The following is a 15,580-nucleotide window of genomic DNA, read 5'->3' on the forward strand; positions in this document are numbered from 1 at the left end:
AAGCCAGGGAGAAAATTATTCCCTAAAAAGTGAAAGTTGTAAGTTAGTTCTAAGAAAGTTCTAAGTTAGTTGTAATGAACTTCTGCCTTGACCCACACTTTCCGCCCGAGCGCACAGTCTGTTTAGCCAGCACTCACCCAGGACTCCTCACAGAGCCTTGGCCGCCGAGGGCATCACCACCTTATGGTTCCCTCCACTTTAATGAGATCTAATTACACGAACTCTGAGGTTCAGGAGTTTTCAAGTGAAAACCTCCTTCCTTCAGGACAAGAATCAAAGCAGGGAGAGCCATGCAGGGTTATTATCTAAGTGCTGTGTTTGGTAAGAAACTAAGAGTATCTGAACTCCTTGACTGCTCTATAAAATTTCCATCTCATTCCAACAGGAGAAATCCAAACAGTGCTCCAGAAAAGGGATAATACAGCTCTATTTCTGGCAAGCTCTATAAAAAAATATTTTTTTAAATAATAGAACATCTATACAAATGGGTTCCTTCCTTTTATCATACTTCCAAAATTTTGTTCAAACAGTAAACTCCAAAAAGTTTGTAAAAGTTACTTTTCAACAAAGAGTATTATTCCTGTTTTTATCCTGTTTTCAAAATAATGTCACTAGTAAGGATGACAGCTGTGTTTACATTTGCCCAAAAGACAGAGAGTTTAAAAAATGCAAAGATGGAAGGAACTTAAAGACTAACTGGCCCAAACCTCATTCGACAATACAGATAGTAGAGTCTTGGGACGGTTAAGAATGTGCACTCCCTGCCACACAATCAGTGTCTGAGGCCAGAGGAGGACCACGCTCACCTTGGCGGGCGACTGCAACAGATCTTTAAGAAGCCTTAGGATCTGACTCCAGTCTGCGTCAGTGAAAAGCGTTTTCTCTGAAAGAACTTCTCTATTACTTATCACTATACAGCAGACTGGGCTTCCCTGGTGGCTAAGAGGTAAAGAATTCACCTGCCAATGCAGGAGACGCAGGTTTGACTCCTGGGTCGGGAAGATCCCTCGAAGAATGGCAATCTGCTCCAGAATTCTAGCCTGGGAAATCCCATGAACGGAGGAGCCTGGCTGGCTACAGTCCATGGGGTCATAAACAGTCTGAACACAGCTTAGCAACGACACAACAACAATATACCAGGCTACTCTTTCTGTGGTTCTGCAAACTGATTTAGAGCTGTGAGGAACCATATTTGAACATGGGAGTCAGCACATTCTTGAGGCATTGCTCTGAGTTCTCCTTTAGAAAGACTCTTTCTTCTCTTTTCTCTCTGTCCATCTCACGTGCCAGTTCCTATTGCAATCCCCTTCTCCTCTGACTTTACCATCTTTTGAATTTATTGCCATGAAAAGTCATACTATCCTCTGATGTTTCTTCTGTGATTGCATTGCTCTAACCCTAGACTAGACGTCTTTAATCCTTTCTATGACTCCTCTACTCTGTTCACTGCACAACTGCAAACATGAGTGAATAACAGCTTTCCAATTCCTCCTTATTTATATTCACAAAGATACTTGAATAACCTAGTATGTATTCTTACACATGAAACTATATGACAATAAGCAACTGATTCAAGGCTAGTATGCTAAGTAATGTATCCATAAGGAATAATAGTATCTTTAGTAATATTTTTCCTTAAGTAATTTTATGATTTAACATTTTAAGATTATGGCTGACATATCCATGTAGGTACAATATCCATGTACGTACAAGTAAACATCCAAAGTACTACTCTCTCTACTGGGTCTAGAACTCAGTATCAAATTATAATCAAGCTTTGTCTGCCACCATGTCCAGCAAGTGGACTATAAGCCATTTCAGCACCAACAAGAATTTTGCCCTGTAAGAATTAACCAAGATGAAAGCACAAGTAGATATCACTGAGAAGCAAATTCAGAGAAACTACTCCACAATGACTGGTTACATCCCTACCCTTGCTGAGCCATCTCATTAATGTACGTTTTTAGTAACATGAAACCACATGATCAGCATTCCAGTTTCATCTACTGATGATGAGGGCTGGCGGGGGAGGGGTGAGAAGATGGCGAAAACCAATACCTTCTATCACTCTTCACTCTCCAACTCTCCATCCTTCCTGTGACTGTGGGACTAAAAGCAGATCCTCCTAGTCTGTCATGGCAAAGCTGAATGAGTACAAGCGGGAGTTCCATATACCAAAATTAAGTTATAGAACACTCACATGACTATATTACACAGGCAGAGGTCAGAGATACTGTGGGTTCAGCTACAGACCTCCACAAGAAAGCAAACAGCACAACAACGTGAGTCACATGGATTTTTGATTTCCCAGTGCATATAAAAGTCATGTTTATACTATCCTGTGGTCTATTAAGTGCATAACAGCATTATGCCTAAAAAATGTACATTCTGTAATTTAAAAATATTTACTGATAAAAAATGCTAACCATCATCTTAGCCTTCAGTCAATCATAATCGTTTTACCAGCAGAAGATCTGAAATATTTCAAGAATTAGAAAAATGTGACAAAGAAATAGGAAGTGAACAAATGTTGGAAAGTTGCGTTGATCACTTGTTTGATGCAAGGTTGCCACAAACCTTCAATTTGTAAAAAAAAAGAAACAAAAAACCACTATAATCTGCAAAGCACAAGGAAATACGGTATGCTATTCCTGTTGTTGTGGTTAAGTCACCTTCAACTGTTTTGCAACTGCACAGATTATACCCTTCCAGACTCCTCTGTCATGGGACTTCCCAGGCAAGAATACTGGAATATACATTACCATTTCCTTCCCTAGGGCTTGTAGTATATTAGCTTACATTATATTAAGATATCATATCATCATTAGGATTTGACGTGTTATAAAATTCTAGATTTAAAGCTTTAGTCTTGCTGCTTGGGAATGATTCTAGCTTGTCACGAAATGCAATTGTGTGTGCTCTTAACACAAGCTCGATAGCTCTTTTGATCCACAGCCACACTGGGGCGGGATAGAAGCAACCACAAGTTCCTGGTCACTTGTAATTCTGAAGGTACAATATTCAATGTATCAGATTTGATAAAATAAAAAGCCTTTTAAGGACACAACTAAAAATAAGTATTATCTTTAAAATTATAAACAGAGCTAAAATGTGCTATTTCTCCACAGGCTTGGCTATTTTGCCCCATGCAGTGTGAATTTTATCAGAAAATGATAAAGCAAATGGAAGAATTGAAAACAATTGGGAGTGGAGGTGGGTGAAGAACTCCTATAAATCAAACGTCTTTCAATAAGTCCTCAAAAAGAAAAAGAAATCCCTTGGTACATCTGAATCAACAATTAATACGCTATACACAAAGGCAAGCAAAGAACAAAAGGATGGGAAAGCAGATGTCCTACACTGTTCACTGTCCTAGAATGCCTGCTACTTACACCCGAGCAACGTGGCAGGAATGAGGCCAGTCATGTGAAATCTCCTCTCATGATAAAGGAATCCTTTGGCGCCACCCTAAGCAGAGGACAGTGATTCCATCAAAAAGTGTTTGCTCCAGATGTGTGTTTGGGTTTGGCCACCTAACTCAACAGGAATGACAGAGGGCTGACATCAGTGACCTGGATGATGTACACAGGAACATCCGCCAAACACTTACTAAGTGCCAGACACTTAGTACATGTGCTAAACGCTCTCCACACAAATCGGGCTTACTTCTCCCTGTTGCTCTACAAGAAGGTTCCATGGCTACTCTCCTTCCCTACATCAGAGGGAGCGGGGATTTGGACAGGCATTTGAACGCAGGCCCTGGGGTGCTGTTCCCTCCGTGCTGTTTCCACACTGCACTGCCCTGAGAAGCTGGGCCCTGGAAGCACAACTGTCGCAGCGCTTTCAACCCCGCTCTTCTCTGCATTCAGAATGAAGGGGGTGGCAAGGAGCTCTAGTCCACTTCCAGACTGAAAGACAAGCGCCCCTCGATGATTAAAAAACTAAAGGGTGGAAAGTGGGCTGTCAAGGTCTCGTAAGAATGTGCCAACACACATTTGCTGGCCGGTAAGATGCAAGCTCATCACTGTTTTGTACCATAAGGGCTTCTGCTACCAATAAAGATTTTTCTGAAAACCTCCCACATGAATATGGGGCCCATGGCCATGAACAATGCTCCCTTGAAGGTAATGATTCTAAAATAATGTGATCATGTGATAAAGTACTTAATTTCCCTAGTGAGGCACGATACTTAAAAATCAAAAACAGCACCATCAAGGACTACCTTGGCTTTCCACAAACACCAGCAAGCACTCAGATACTAAAATTAACATTAAATTCATCCATTATCTATAAAACACAGCTCCTGCTTAGGGGTGGGAAAAGGGAATGTATAATTTTCTTTAGCATATCCTAAACTTCAAAGTTTTTTCTTTGCCTTGAGATAAGTAAAATTTTTTCTTAATCTGCACAAATATGGAAGCCATCAATGCAGATTATGAAAAGGAATCCATTCTAAACACTAGGACTGTAACAAATACATATTTTAAAATTTTATTTCTTTTGATGTTAATCCCACAAATTCGTCAAACGATTAGTCTTTCACAAGACAGGAGATGGAAAATGCAGTAATTTAACCAACCTTTCAATTATAGCTGGCCACCACAGGGGCTGGTAAATATCACTCTGTGAAGAGTGGCAAATGTCTTCTGGTGTATCAACCACTGTGATGACTAGAGAGCCTCTGCAGTAGCCCAGAGTAATTTTTCAAAGCTTTCAACTTTAGCTAACAAGTCCATCATTCGCAGTTCTCACTGTCACTGTCGTGTGCTGTCGCAGACACGTACATGTAACAGTGGTGCCAACAGAATCCAGTACAAATAAGGGACCGTCAGCATATCCTGCGTACATTCTCAGTATTTCTACTTCCTAATTCATGGGAATAAACTAGTCATCTACACTTTCTTAACCAAGAGATGTAAGTGCTCAGCAATTCCGAAACACAAAGAAATAAATAACAATGCTATATAAGTTGTCTTTTTATTTTTCCTAGTTTCCTATAAGCATATGTACTACCCAATGCTTCTCAAACTTTTTTTTTAGGTTGCAGGACTGTCTTATTCCCAAACCAAACTTTACACAGTATTTTAATATATGAAATAGATAAAAGCAGAAATGAGGAAGCATCTCTGCAGAACCTGAGAGCTTTCTCTAACACAGCATGAAAAGTATTGGTCTTGGCCATTTTCCAGATTGCAGACTAAAATTCTCAAATCAAACATCCAAAATTAAGGTCTTGTCAAAATTTAAATGAGACAAAGCAAGAGCTATAAAGTTGGTTACAAATTTCATTATGGATAACTCAAAGGAAAAAAAATTACAAACACAATTAGTCACAAAAATCTCTGACTTCAATCTCTCAGTTTTTAAAATCATTTTTCTTCCTAACCTTAGAGTAACTTAATGATAATTCAGTAACTCTTCCAGTTTTATTTCAACTGTCAATTCCAGTAGGATTAATTCTGCTATTATTTTAAATTGTATATATAATATGATCCCATTTTTAGAGAATTATCTGTGTGCCCATTCATCCAACCACTCAGTCAAATATGCCTACAATTATAACTTCTTAAAGTTAGTAATGATGACTATTCTTAGATGTCAGAAAGTTGATTATCTTATTCACTATATTTTTTCCTACCTGAATTTTCTGTAAACTTCATTTTTATTTATTTAATTTTTTTTTTCGTAAACTTCATTTTTACAAAAATTACTCACAAAAAATTACAACAAAGTACCAAACATAAAAGTCAAACTTCTTTATTTTTGAGACTATACTTAATACTAAAATCTATGTGCTTCCTAGGCACCACGGGATATAAGAAAGTACTAAACAATTATTGCTCAAAAACTTCACTATCTAGTTGGACAAATAAGATTCAATAAATAAGGAACAATCAGCATCCAACATAAGTAAGAACAGATCTGACAACTAAACTATGCTATGGACCTTAAATTGCTATTAGTGTTCACACACACACACACACACACACACACACACCCCAGTACACATTCCCCCAAAAATATGTGAGTGAAAAGCATGCAAAGATGACCAACTTCACTCATAAATTTAAAAATACAAATTAAAGCACTGAAATGGCATTTCACATCATTCTTATTTTGCAAAGTATATAGTTTGATAATCTACTAGGGGCCAATGATTTCAGAAAGTACCACCATAAGAAAACATATCCATCCCTCATAGTCTTGAGTTTCCCCGGATTGCTAAAAATAGACGTACAGAGAAATATTTCATTTTTTACAAAATAAATAGCAATTAGCTCAGAGATGTTTTCATTTCTGTGACACAGAGAGTGAAGGAAGACAGTCTCACTATGTTTGGAATATACACTGAGGCAGGTTTTTGGAAGCACCATTTGGCAATTTCTATTAAAATCTGAAATATACATGTATACCTTTTCGGGCTTCCCTGGTGGCTCAGTGGTAAAGAATCCGCCTGCCAATGCAGGAGACATGGGTTCCATTTCTGGGTCAGGAAGGTCAACTAGAGAAGGAAATGGCAACCCACTCCAGTATTCTTACCTGGGAAATCCCATGGATGGAAACTGGCGAGCTACAGACCATGGGATCGCAAAAGAGTCAGAGATGACTTAGTAATAACTAAAACAACACCACCACGTATACCTTTTGGGAATTTATTCTAAAGGAAAAATAAGAATGGCCAACATTTACTGAGCACATACTATGTATGTTCCAGGTACTATTCTAAGCACATCTCATTTCATCCTCCTAATCATCCTGTAATTTTAATCCTATGACTGATAATCCTATTAGTCCCACTTTAGGAATGAGGCAACTGGACTGAGAGAAGTTACAGAACTTGTCCAAGGCTGTCCCAGTCACCGAGTGGCAGATCTAGGCCAGAAATTCCGGCAGTCTGACTTTCATTCATTATACTGCACACATCTGTAACCAAAGATGCACAGATGTAAAAATGATTACAGCACTGCCTGTGACAGAAAAGAGAACAAAAACAAAATGTCCCTCAACAGGGGTGTGCCTAAATCAATCACAATACATCTATACAATGAAATAGTACTACTTTAAAAGAACTACATGGTTTATATATGGAGATACAGAAAAACCTCCATATTGCACTAAATGGAAAAGGCAAGACTTAGAACAGTATGTAAAAATGAAGTCTATACGGACCTTGACATAAAGAGAATTAAACATATCAATTTTACTCTCACTTTCCCCAGCACTCTCAAGCCCTCTAAAACCAATAGGAAAAGATTTTGCTTCAAGTATGGGCAAAAAGAAAAGAGGAGAAAAACCACTAAAATTTGAGAACTAGAAAGCAGATGGACAGGAGGCAACTGATTTTACAGTCCTTAGAAAACTAACTCCCACTAAAGTGATGCTGGGGAAAGCTGAGAAGCAACTCCAGGTGCACTGCAAAATTGCCAACAGGCTTAGGAATTGGTGCCAGCTCCCTGTGGAAGTGACAGCGAAGAGTGGCTGAAGTCAGAAGGCTTGGTTGAGAGTGCTTAGACAGATCCCCTCCCCTACGCCTCACACTCAGTCGCTGTCCCTCTCTCCCTGCCAGAAGACCAGAGACCCATCACTATGCAAAACCAACTCCCAGAATCTACCCTGCAGGAATGCCTGAGAAGTCCAAACTTGAACTAAAATTTAGAACAACTGTCGAGAGCAAGAAAAAGTGGTGACTAAAATATGGAGGCTAAATACAGAGACTAAAAACAGGTTGCTCTTAAATATTGAGGCATTAATATTGCCACTAAGACTGGGCCTGGACTGTTGGTTGGTCTGTGGCCAAAGACCCAAGAACAAGCTTACACTGTTTGCTGGTGAACAGTTCTTTAGCTGCACTTTTCACACTAGCAGACCACTCCACCGGAATCTACTAAAACCAAACTCATGGCCATAAAGATCAAAAGGGGTTTTTTCCCCTCCTTTTAAAAAAAAATTAAATAACTTTATTTTTTAAATTGAGGTATAGCTGATTTACAAGACCAAAAGCTTGGAGGCCCCCAAACGAGGCCAAGAAATTTTAGAGAACAAAAGGTGGTAAAGGCAGGAAGAAAGGCTGAGAGATTGACACAAAAAACCACGGGCTTTCCACGATTTTGATTTCTGAACTCCAGCATGACTAACATTTTGGGTGGACAATCCTGTTTTGGAGGATGCCCTGTGCACTGTAAGATACCTCGCAGCATCCCTCCAGTTAGCACCTTCCCGCAAGCTATGACAAGCAAAAGTGTCTCAAGACGTTGCCAAATGTTCCCTCAGTGGTGAAATCATCCCTGGTTGAGAAGCACTAGGCTAAACCCAGCTTTGTGTTAATGTGGAGAGGAAGGTCATTGGGAAACAAAAGTGTTTCTAATAGTCCAAAGTCCTGATGAGGCCCACCTTAGGAAACAGACCCTCTGCGACCACACCCCTCACAAGAGAGTCTGGGGCGTACCCACAGCATCCATGGGTACTCTCCTGCCTCTGGCCAAGCCCGTGCTTACGTCTCTTCTGTGGCAGATGGTACCAGTCCACTGACACCAAAATAAGGTGAGATATTTTCTAGCACTACCCCAGATTATTGCCTGAGATGGTAAAGAATCTGTCTCCAATGTGGGAGGTCTGGGTTGGGACGATTCCCTGGAGAAGGGAATGACAACCCACTCCAGTATTCTTGCCTGGAGAATCCCATGGACAGAGGAGCCTGGCGGGCTGCTGTCCATGGGGTCACAAAGAGTCAGGCAGGACTAAGCAACTAACACTTTCACTAATGCTCTAAGGATTTCTAATCAGGTTGTGCTGTCTCCTATCTCTCAGCCTGTAAATGAACATTTCTCTGGGGCCTCTACCTGGCCAGCATGCTTATATTCCCATTAATCTGCAAAATCAGTAGTGCCTCTGTAAATGGCATTCTATCACCTTCCGTAAAACAGATGGAACAAATTCCTAGTGTCTTTTTGAATGGAAATTTCCCACGCTGCCTACCTTAACTGAGGACCTTAACCCAAGAGCTTTTGTGTTCCTGTTCCAGAAACTGCTGTCAAGCTAATCCTTGATTCTGTACTTCCAACCCTTTGGTTTTAATGAAAGAAATCTCATTCAATCTGCCTTGCTAGTTAAAATTAAATTAACCTGGCAAGTTTCTCCCCACTGCCTTGACTCCCATTGTAGCATGAGGGTGAGCAAAATAGCACCTTCCTCCCAAAGCAAAAAATTATACCCCAACTAAAAGCCCTTGCATGCATGCTGTGTAGCTTCAGTCATATCTGACTCTGTGTGACCCCCTGGACTGTTGCTCGCCAGGCTTCTCTGTCCATAGGATTTTCCAGGCAAGAATACTGAAGTGGGCTGCCATTTCCTTCTCCAGGGATCTTCCTGACCCAGGGGTCCAACTCCTGTCTCGTGTCTCCTGCACTGGGAGGCGGGTTCTTTACCACTAGCCCCACCTGGGAAGCTCAATTCGCATTACAGCGTGAGGCTGAGCAAAGTATCATCTCCTTCCCAAAGTGAAAAATTATACCCCAACTAAAAGCCCTCGTGCTGTGCTGTGCACAGTTGCTCAGTCGTGTCCAACTCTGCAACCCCACGGACTGTAACCCGCCAGGCTCCTCTGTCCATGGGGATTCTCCAGGCAAGAATACTGGAGTGGGTTGCCATCCTCCAGGGGATCTTCCCAACCCAGGGATCGAACCCAAGTCTCCCACATTGCAGGTGGATTCTTTACCATCTGAGCCACCAGGGAAGCCCATTACAACACTGTAAAAAATACAATTTACTATCTGCCATAGATCACTAAGCGATAGGTGTTACAGTACAACTATCTTCTGACAACAGTCAGGTACTATCTGTCACATTGCCAGCTTAGAATTCAATACGGGGAAAGATCTTTGTTTTGCCTTTTCTTCCATCCTGAAAACCTATTCTGTTTGTCTTTCAATCCTTTAGTGTATTTACTCATGGGAGAGGAGGAATTTCTTAACTTTATTCATTGCACTTCTAGATATAAACATTACACCTGATATGGATCTGTTATTTGGGGCATTGTTAGGACTGATTTGTATTCCATCCCCAAATTCACAAGCTCTAACCCCCAACGTGACTATATCTGAAGATGGGCCTTTAAGGAGGCAATTAGGGTGGAACAAGGTCTTAAGGGTACAGCCCCAACCTGTTAGATTGGTATCGTTATGAGAGGAAGAGACACCAGAACCCACTCTCTTCACACACAGAGGAAAGGCCAGGTAAGGATGCAGCCGCCTGAAAGCCAGGAAGAAGAGTCTCATCAGAAACCAACCAGGATGGCACCCTGCCCTTGGGATTCCAGCCTCTAGGGCTGTGAGAAAATTAATTTCTGTTGTTAAAGCCACCTTGTCTGTGGTGTTCTGTTATGGCAGCCGACAGACTAACACAGGCATGAAATAGCTACAGGAGAAGGACATTTGTCCTTTTCTATAATGGAAGGAATGCTTAAAGTTCCGAAGCCTGCCATACAGATGAATGCCTTCTTGGACACGGCTGGCTATTGCTGATAATAGATACTAGAGTATGCTTTCTTCACTGAGTCTTCATTCTACTTGACACCCCAGAAGCGAAATTAAAGAGGCTTTCTCCTTTCTTAGCAAAGCCTTATCCAGACGCCTGGTACTAAATCTCTCTGATTATAAAAGCTTTTTATTCCCTTCTGCCATAAAAATAAGAAACTACTATCAAAGAGCTGACAGTCTCCTAGAGATAAAAAGCACTCTGAACCTTTCATAACTCTTTTGCTGGACTCAGTAGCAGTGAGCTGGCCTTCAGGTCGGCATTCGGTGGTAGAGGCTGCCACACTCTACTCTTAGGTACCCTTCTCTGTGGTTCACTGACACACCACTGCAGCCTCCTAAAGACCAGAACACGACTCGTCTCTTAATGTCAGATTAAACAAGAATGAAAACCTACTTTCCTCTGCTGGTCACAGTAACCGCCAAGGACAATTGGTGGAGAAGCCTCATTGTTTTGATAGCGATAGGACCCTGACTTAAAGATGTTCCTCTTCTTCCAATCCTGGTCTCTCATCTTTAAGGATTGGAAGAGGTGGTCTCTCTCATCTTTAAAGGCTTCCCTGATAGCTCAGTTGGTAAAATAGCCACCTGCAATGCAGGAGACCCTGGATCGATTCCTGGGTTGAGAAGTTCTCCTGGAGAAGGGATAGGCTACCCACTCCAGCATTCCTGGGCTTCCCTTGTGGCTCAGCTGGTAAAGAATCCGCCTGCAATGTGGGAGACCTGGTTCCATCCCTGGGTTGGGAAGATCTCCTGGAGAAGGGAAAGGCTACCCACTCCAGTATTCTGGCCTGGCGAATTTCATAGACTGTACATGGGGTCACAAAGAGTCAGACCATGACTGAGTGACTTTCACTTCACTCATCTTTAATGTGGACAAGAACTGTCAGGGGACTCATGGAAGGCAGCTTTTGGTTTGCTGTTTGTACATGACAAGAGAGGGTAGAAGTTCCCTCTCCACTCCAACTAGGTGGCTACACCTACTACCTTGACTACAGCGTGCACGTCTGCATTTCACACATTTGCCAAAATTCACTCTGATTCTTGCTAGGCCCCTGGAGCTGGCTGTGCCTTTGGAGTTGTTCATCACCGTAGATGGCAGCAGAAGTAACAGAAGTCTCTTGGCTCAGCTGAGTAAAATTGCTAACAGTCCTGGCTATAAAACTTTTCTCAGCAGAACTTCATAATGATGCTTCACAGAGAAAGTTCTGGATGATGCTCCTGTGTCAGGCAGAGGTCACATCCTTTTCCCTGGCCACAGTGCCATGTTGTCTTGTTTTGAAGACTGGATCCAAATTCAAAGAAGCTCTCTTAAACATTACAGGATGACCTGAACATCTGAGCAACTGCCTCAGTGTTCTAGCCCACTTTTGTTGTCATCCAAATACCTTCTCCCTCACCATATATATGAGACAAAGACAGGGTAAAGGGTTCAAACAGTTAGGAATGACTGGTACCCCCAAACTTTGTCAACAAGACCTAACAATACTGCCTCACTTCAAGTCCACAGTGTGAGCAAATCCATCAAGACAAAGAGAACAACCCACCCTCATTCCCAAGGGTCACCTGTGAATACTCAACTTTTATCTGAATCAAGCCATGCTCCACATGTGAGTAATTTCATGTGTTTTCAGAAGGAGTAGAAGCATATTTTGGCTTTTAACTGAAACAGTTAAGATATGTCATCCCTAGATTTAGGATCGCCTTCCCAATAAAGAGAAGACAATACACTTTATAAGTCAGATTGAAAGGAGGTTGGTAACACCTATACAATCTAACTAGGCTGTCATTGTCCCTGTCACCAGGATCAGCTGGAACGGTGCAACATCAAAATGATGTACTGAACAATAAACAACCCGTGACCTTTATGAGCGTGGGAGGCAACCTATCCCTCAGAGCAGCCAAGGGGAGCTTCAAAAACCAGCAATCAGTGTTGGCCACCCCATGTGGCATATGTGATCTTAGTTTCTGGATCAGGGATAGAACCCATACTCTCTGCAGCTGAAGCAGTAAGTCCTAACCACTGGACCACCAGGGTAGTCCCTGACCTCGTATAAATCTAAGTACCCTACCCCCCCACTCCCCCCAAATATCCTACATTGGATGCTGATGAACAGACTCAGTAAAATCCTCATATGAGCTCTGAGGGTGAAATGAAAAGGAGAAAGAATTGAAGACAATCTAGAGTCTAAGTTATGAGTAAGCAGAAGGTAGTCAGTCTTATTAGCCAATGCAGAGACAGTATAACCGAGTCTCCCTGTTGACACAGGACTAGAGCAGAGAGGGACAAGGTGGTGTTTGCTGAGGTGATGGGATAATGAAGTTTCTTGAGCTGCACTGCATCCTATGCAGCACATCCCAATCCTCCCTGAGGTCCTCTGAAATGGTCCCCTGTTCTGCATCTCCCCTTGGAGCTTTGCTACAACTCTGTATGACATTAACATGCTCTGCTGCTCACAACACGATGCACGCTCATTTCTCCTCCAGAGCTATTCTTTTTGTCTTCCCCAATGCAGTAAGTGATACACCATGCATCCAGTAGCTCAAGCCAAACATCTGGAAGGTTATTTCACTATCTTAATGCAATCACCAGCATTTCTCAACTAAACTCCTCTAACAGCCTCCAAATTGGTCTCTCTTGCTTCCACTATTGCTCCCTACTTTGATCTATTCTAAACAGCAGGCAAGATGAACAACAAGGAATCAGATCAGTGTGGTTTCCTACTGCATTTAGAATAAACTTCAAATTCATGAAGTCTTTAATCAGGCTGGTTTGCTTTTCTAACGCCCTCTTGTAGCCACCTCAGTCCTGCCAAGCCCCATTGGCCTTCTCTACCTTTCTTCTAACACCAAGCCCATCCTGCCGCAGGGCTTTTGCATGAGTTGTTGCCCTGGCCTGCGATGCTCTTCGCCAGACCTATACCTCGCTGATTCCCTGTCATCTTTCAAAGCTCAGCTTAAATGTCACATCCTCCTAAACATCTTTCCAGGCCACCCAATCTACAGTTGTTACATCACCATTTGCATTCTCTACTACCACCATTTGATATTTTTCATGTATCTTAAAAATTTTTTTCCCCTCTCTCCCCAGCTGGGCACAGGGATGATAAGATCAATCCAGTATATAGGTTCATTTCTCTTTCTTAAAAAAAAAAACAAACCCTGATTTTGTTCAGGTATCAACTCCTCCCCTGTGCAGCAGCCATGGGCCTAAGGAAAAGCTGACCCTCTACCCTCTAACTTCAGCAAGTGATATGACTTGACTGATAAAAATCTCATATACCTTGCTAGTGGCTAGTTCAGAAATAAGTATTTGGCCCAATTCAAGCCAAGGAGATAAAAGGCAAGGAAGAAAACTATGAAAAGCCCCAGCCTTTTTCTCCCTACGGTCAGGCATGAAAAAACAAGCTGCTGCACCACACCTGTGAGAAGAACAAGCTTTAGGAGGAAGTCAACGTGGTGTATGCAGAACAGAACTTGAGTCTTTGATGACATAGTTCTCGTCAACCCATCTGGGAATACACAGTATCTCTGACTCCTTTTATGTGAGCTAATGAGTATCTCTATTATTTAAGCCAATGTAGGTTAGATTTTCTATTATCTATAGGTGAAAATACACTACACATATAGGGACTCTGTTTACTTGCTCAATGCTATACTCCCAGCACCCAGAATATGGTGGGCATTTAACAAATCTATACTGAATGAATAACTGCAAGAGTCTGAAAGAAAAACCTATGAAGGAGAAAGAATCCTAAAACAATTATTCTCCATTGAGCTTACTGACTGAGCTATAAAAAGTCATTAAATCCTTAAGAACAGGCATCTACTCAAGCACTACTGAGTAAGCAAAACATGTTCTTGATAACGATTTTTAAATGTTGACCTAACACTGAAATATGTCACCATCATTACAAAAGGAAAATGCCACTATCAAAAAGCATGCATATTTTTGCTGACTTACAGGTTCTTGGGGTTCTGATTCTTCCCATGCTCCCCAACCATCATCTTCCCAGTTTGATTTACCTGTTTTGAAAAAGATGAAAAGCGCTTATTACATAAAATATAGAACTTAAATTATTTTAAAAACATTTCCTCTAAACATAATAGAACCAACCTCATGTTAAGGAAGAAAACAATGGTAAACTATACTAGGTCAGGATTTTGCTATATGTAATAATATTCAGAAAGAAAAAAAAAATAATATTCAGGAAACATTTGACCCGAATTTACACATCTATGTAAAAGTGTGCAAGTTAGTTGGATTTTAAGATATTGGACATCAAGTCTACCCACATTTAAATCAAACTGCAAAGGTGACTTTTTAAAAAAAATCTTAAAATGGCAAATATTTGTTACCTAATATATTAGACAAGTTAAAGGTACATAGTGGCCAAACAACACACCTAAAATTTCACACAGATATCTTTAAAAGTGTTTTAATAAGATAAGGTATCAAAGATTAAGAAAACAATTTTGAAACCAGACTGGTCTACTATTTTCCACCTTTTCCTGACACTCTGGGATTTCTTATACATGAGAACATTGTCTTGGATTAAAATAAGATGTCCACTATATGCAAAACAGAAAAAGAGACACAGAAGTACAGAACAGACTTTTGAACTCTGTGGGAGAAAGTAAGGGTGGGATGTTTCGAAAGAACAGCATGTATATTATCTATGGTGAAACAGATCACCAGCCCAGGCGGGATGCATGAGACAAGTGCTCGGGCCTGGTGCACTGGGAAGACCCAGAGGAATCGGGTGGAGAGGGAGGTGGGAGGGGGGATCGGGATGGGGAATACGTGTAAATCTATGGCTGATTCATATCAATGTATGACAAAACCCACTGAAAAAAAAAATAAATAAAGGAAATTTAAAAAAAAATAAATAAAATAAAAATAAAATAAAATAAGATGTCCAACCACCACTGCAACGAGGAATTAAAAATCCCAAATTGGGGGCTTCCCTGGTAGTCACTGGTTAAGAATCTGTCTTCCAGTGTGGGAGACGGGGGTTTGATCCCTGGCCAAGGAACTAGGATCCCAC

General features: G+C 41.2%; 1 protein-coding gene across 1 annotated transcript in view; it reads right to left on the bottom strand.

The window, feature by feature from the left end:
* Positions 1-15,580, bottom strand: part of RAB3GAP2 (RAB3 GTPase activating non-catalytic protein subunit 2) — a 103,585-nt gene that overhangs the window by 67,134 nt on the left and 20,871 nt on the right. Inside the window, exon 2 of the mRNA XM_043924072.1 lies at positions 14,497-14,558. Within this exon, the coding sequence (XP_043780007.1) occupies positions 14,497-14,558 (62 nt within the window). The remainder of the gene's footprint in view (positions 1-14,496; positions 14,559-15,580) is intronic.

The sequence above is a fragment of the Cervus elaphus genome, chromosome 14 (genome assembly GCF_910594005.1).
Source record: "Cervus elaphus chromosome 14, mCerEla1.1, whole genome shotgun sequence".
Lineage (NCBI taxonomy): Eukaryota > Metazoa > Chordata > Mammalia > Artiodactyla > Cervidae > Cervus > Cervus elaphus.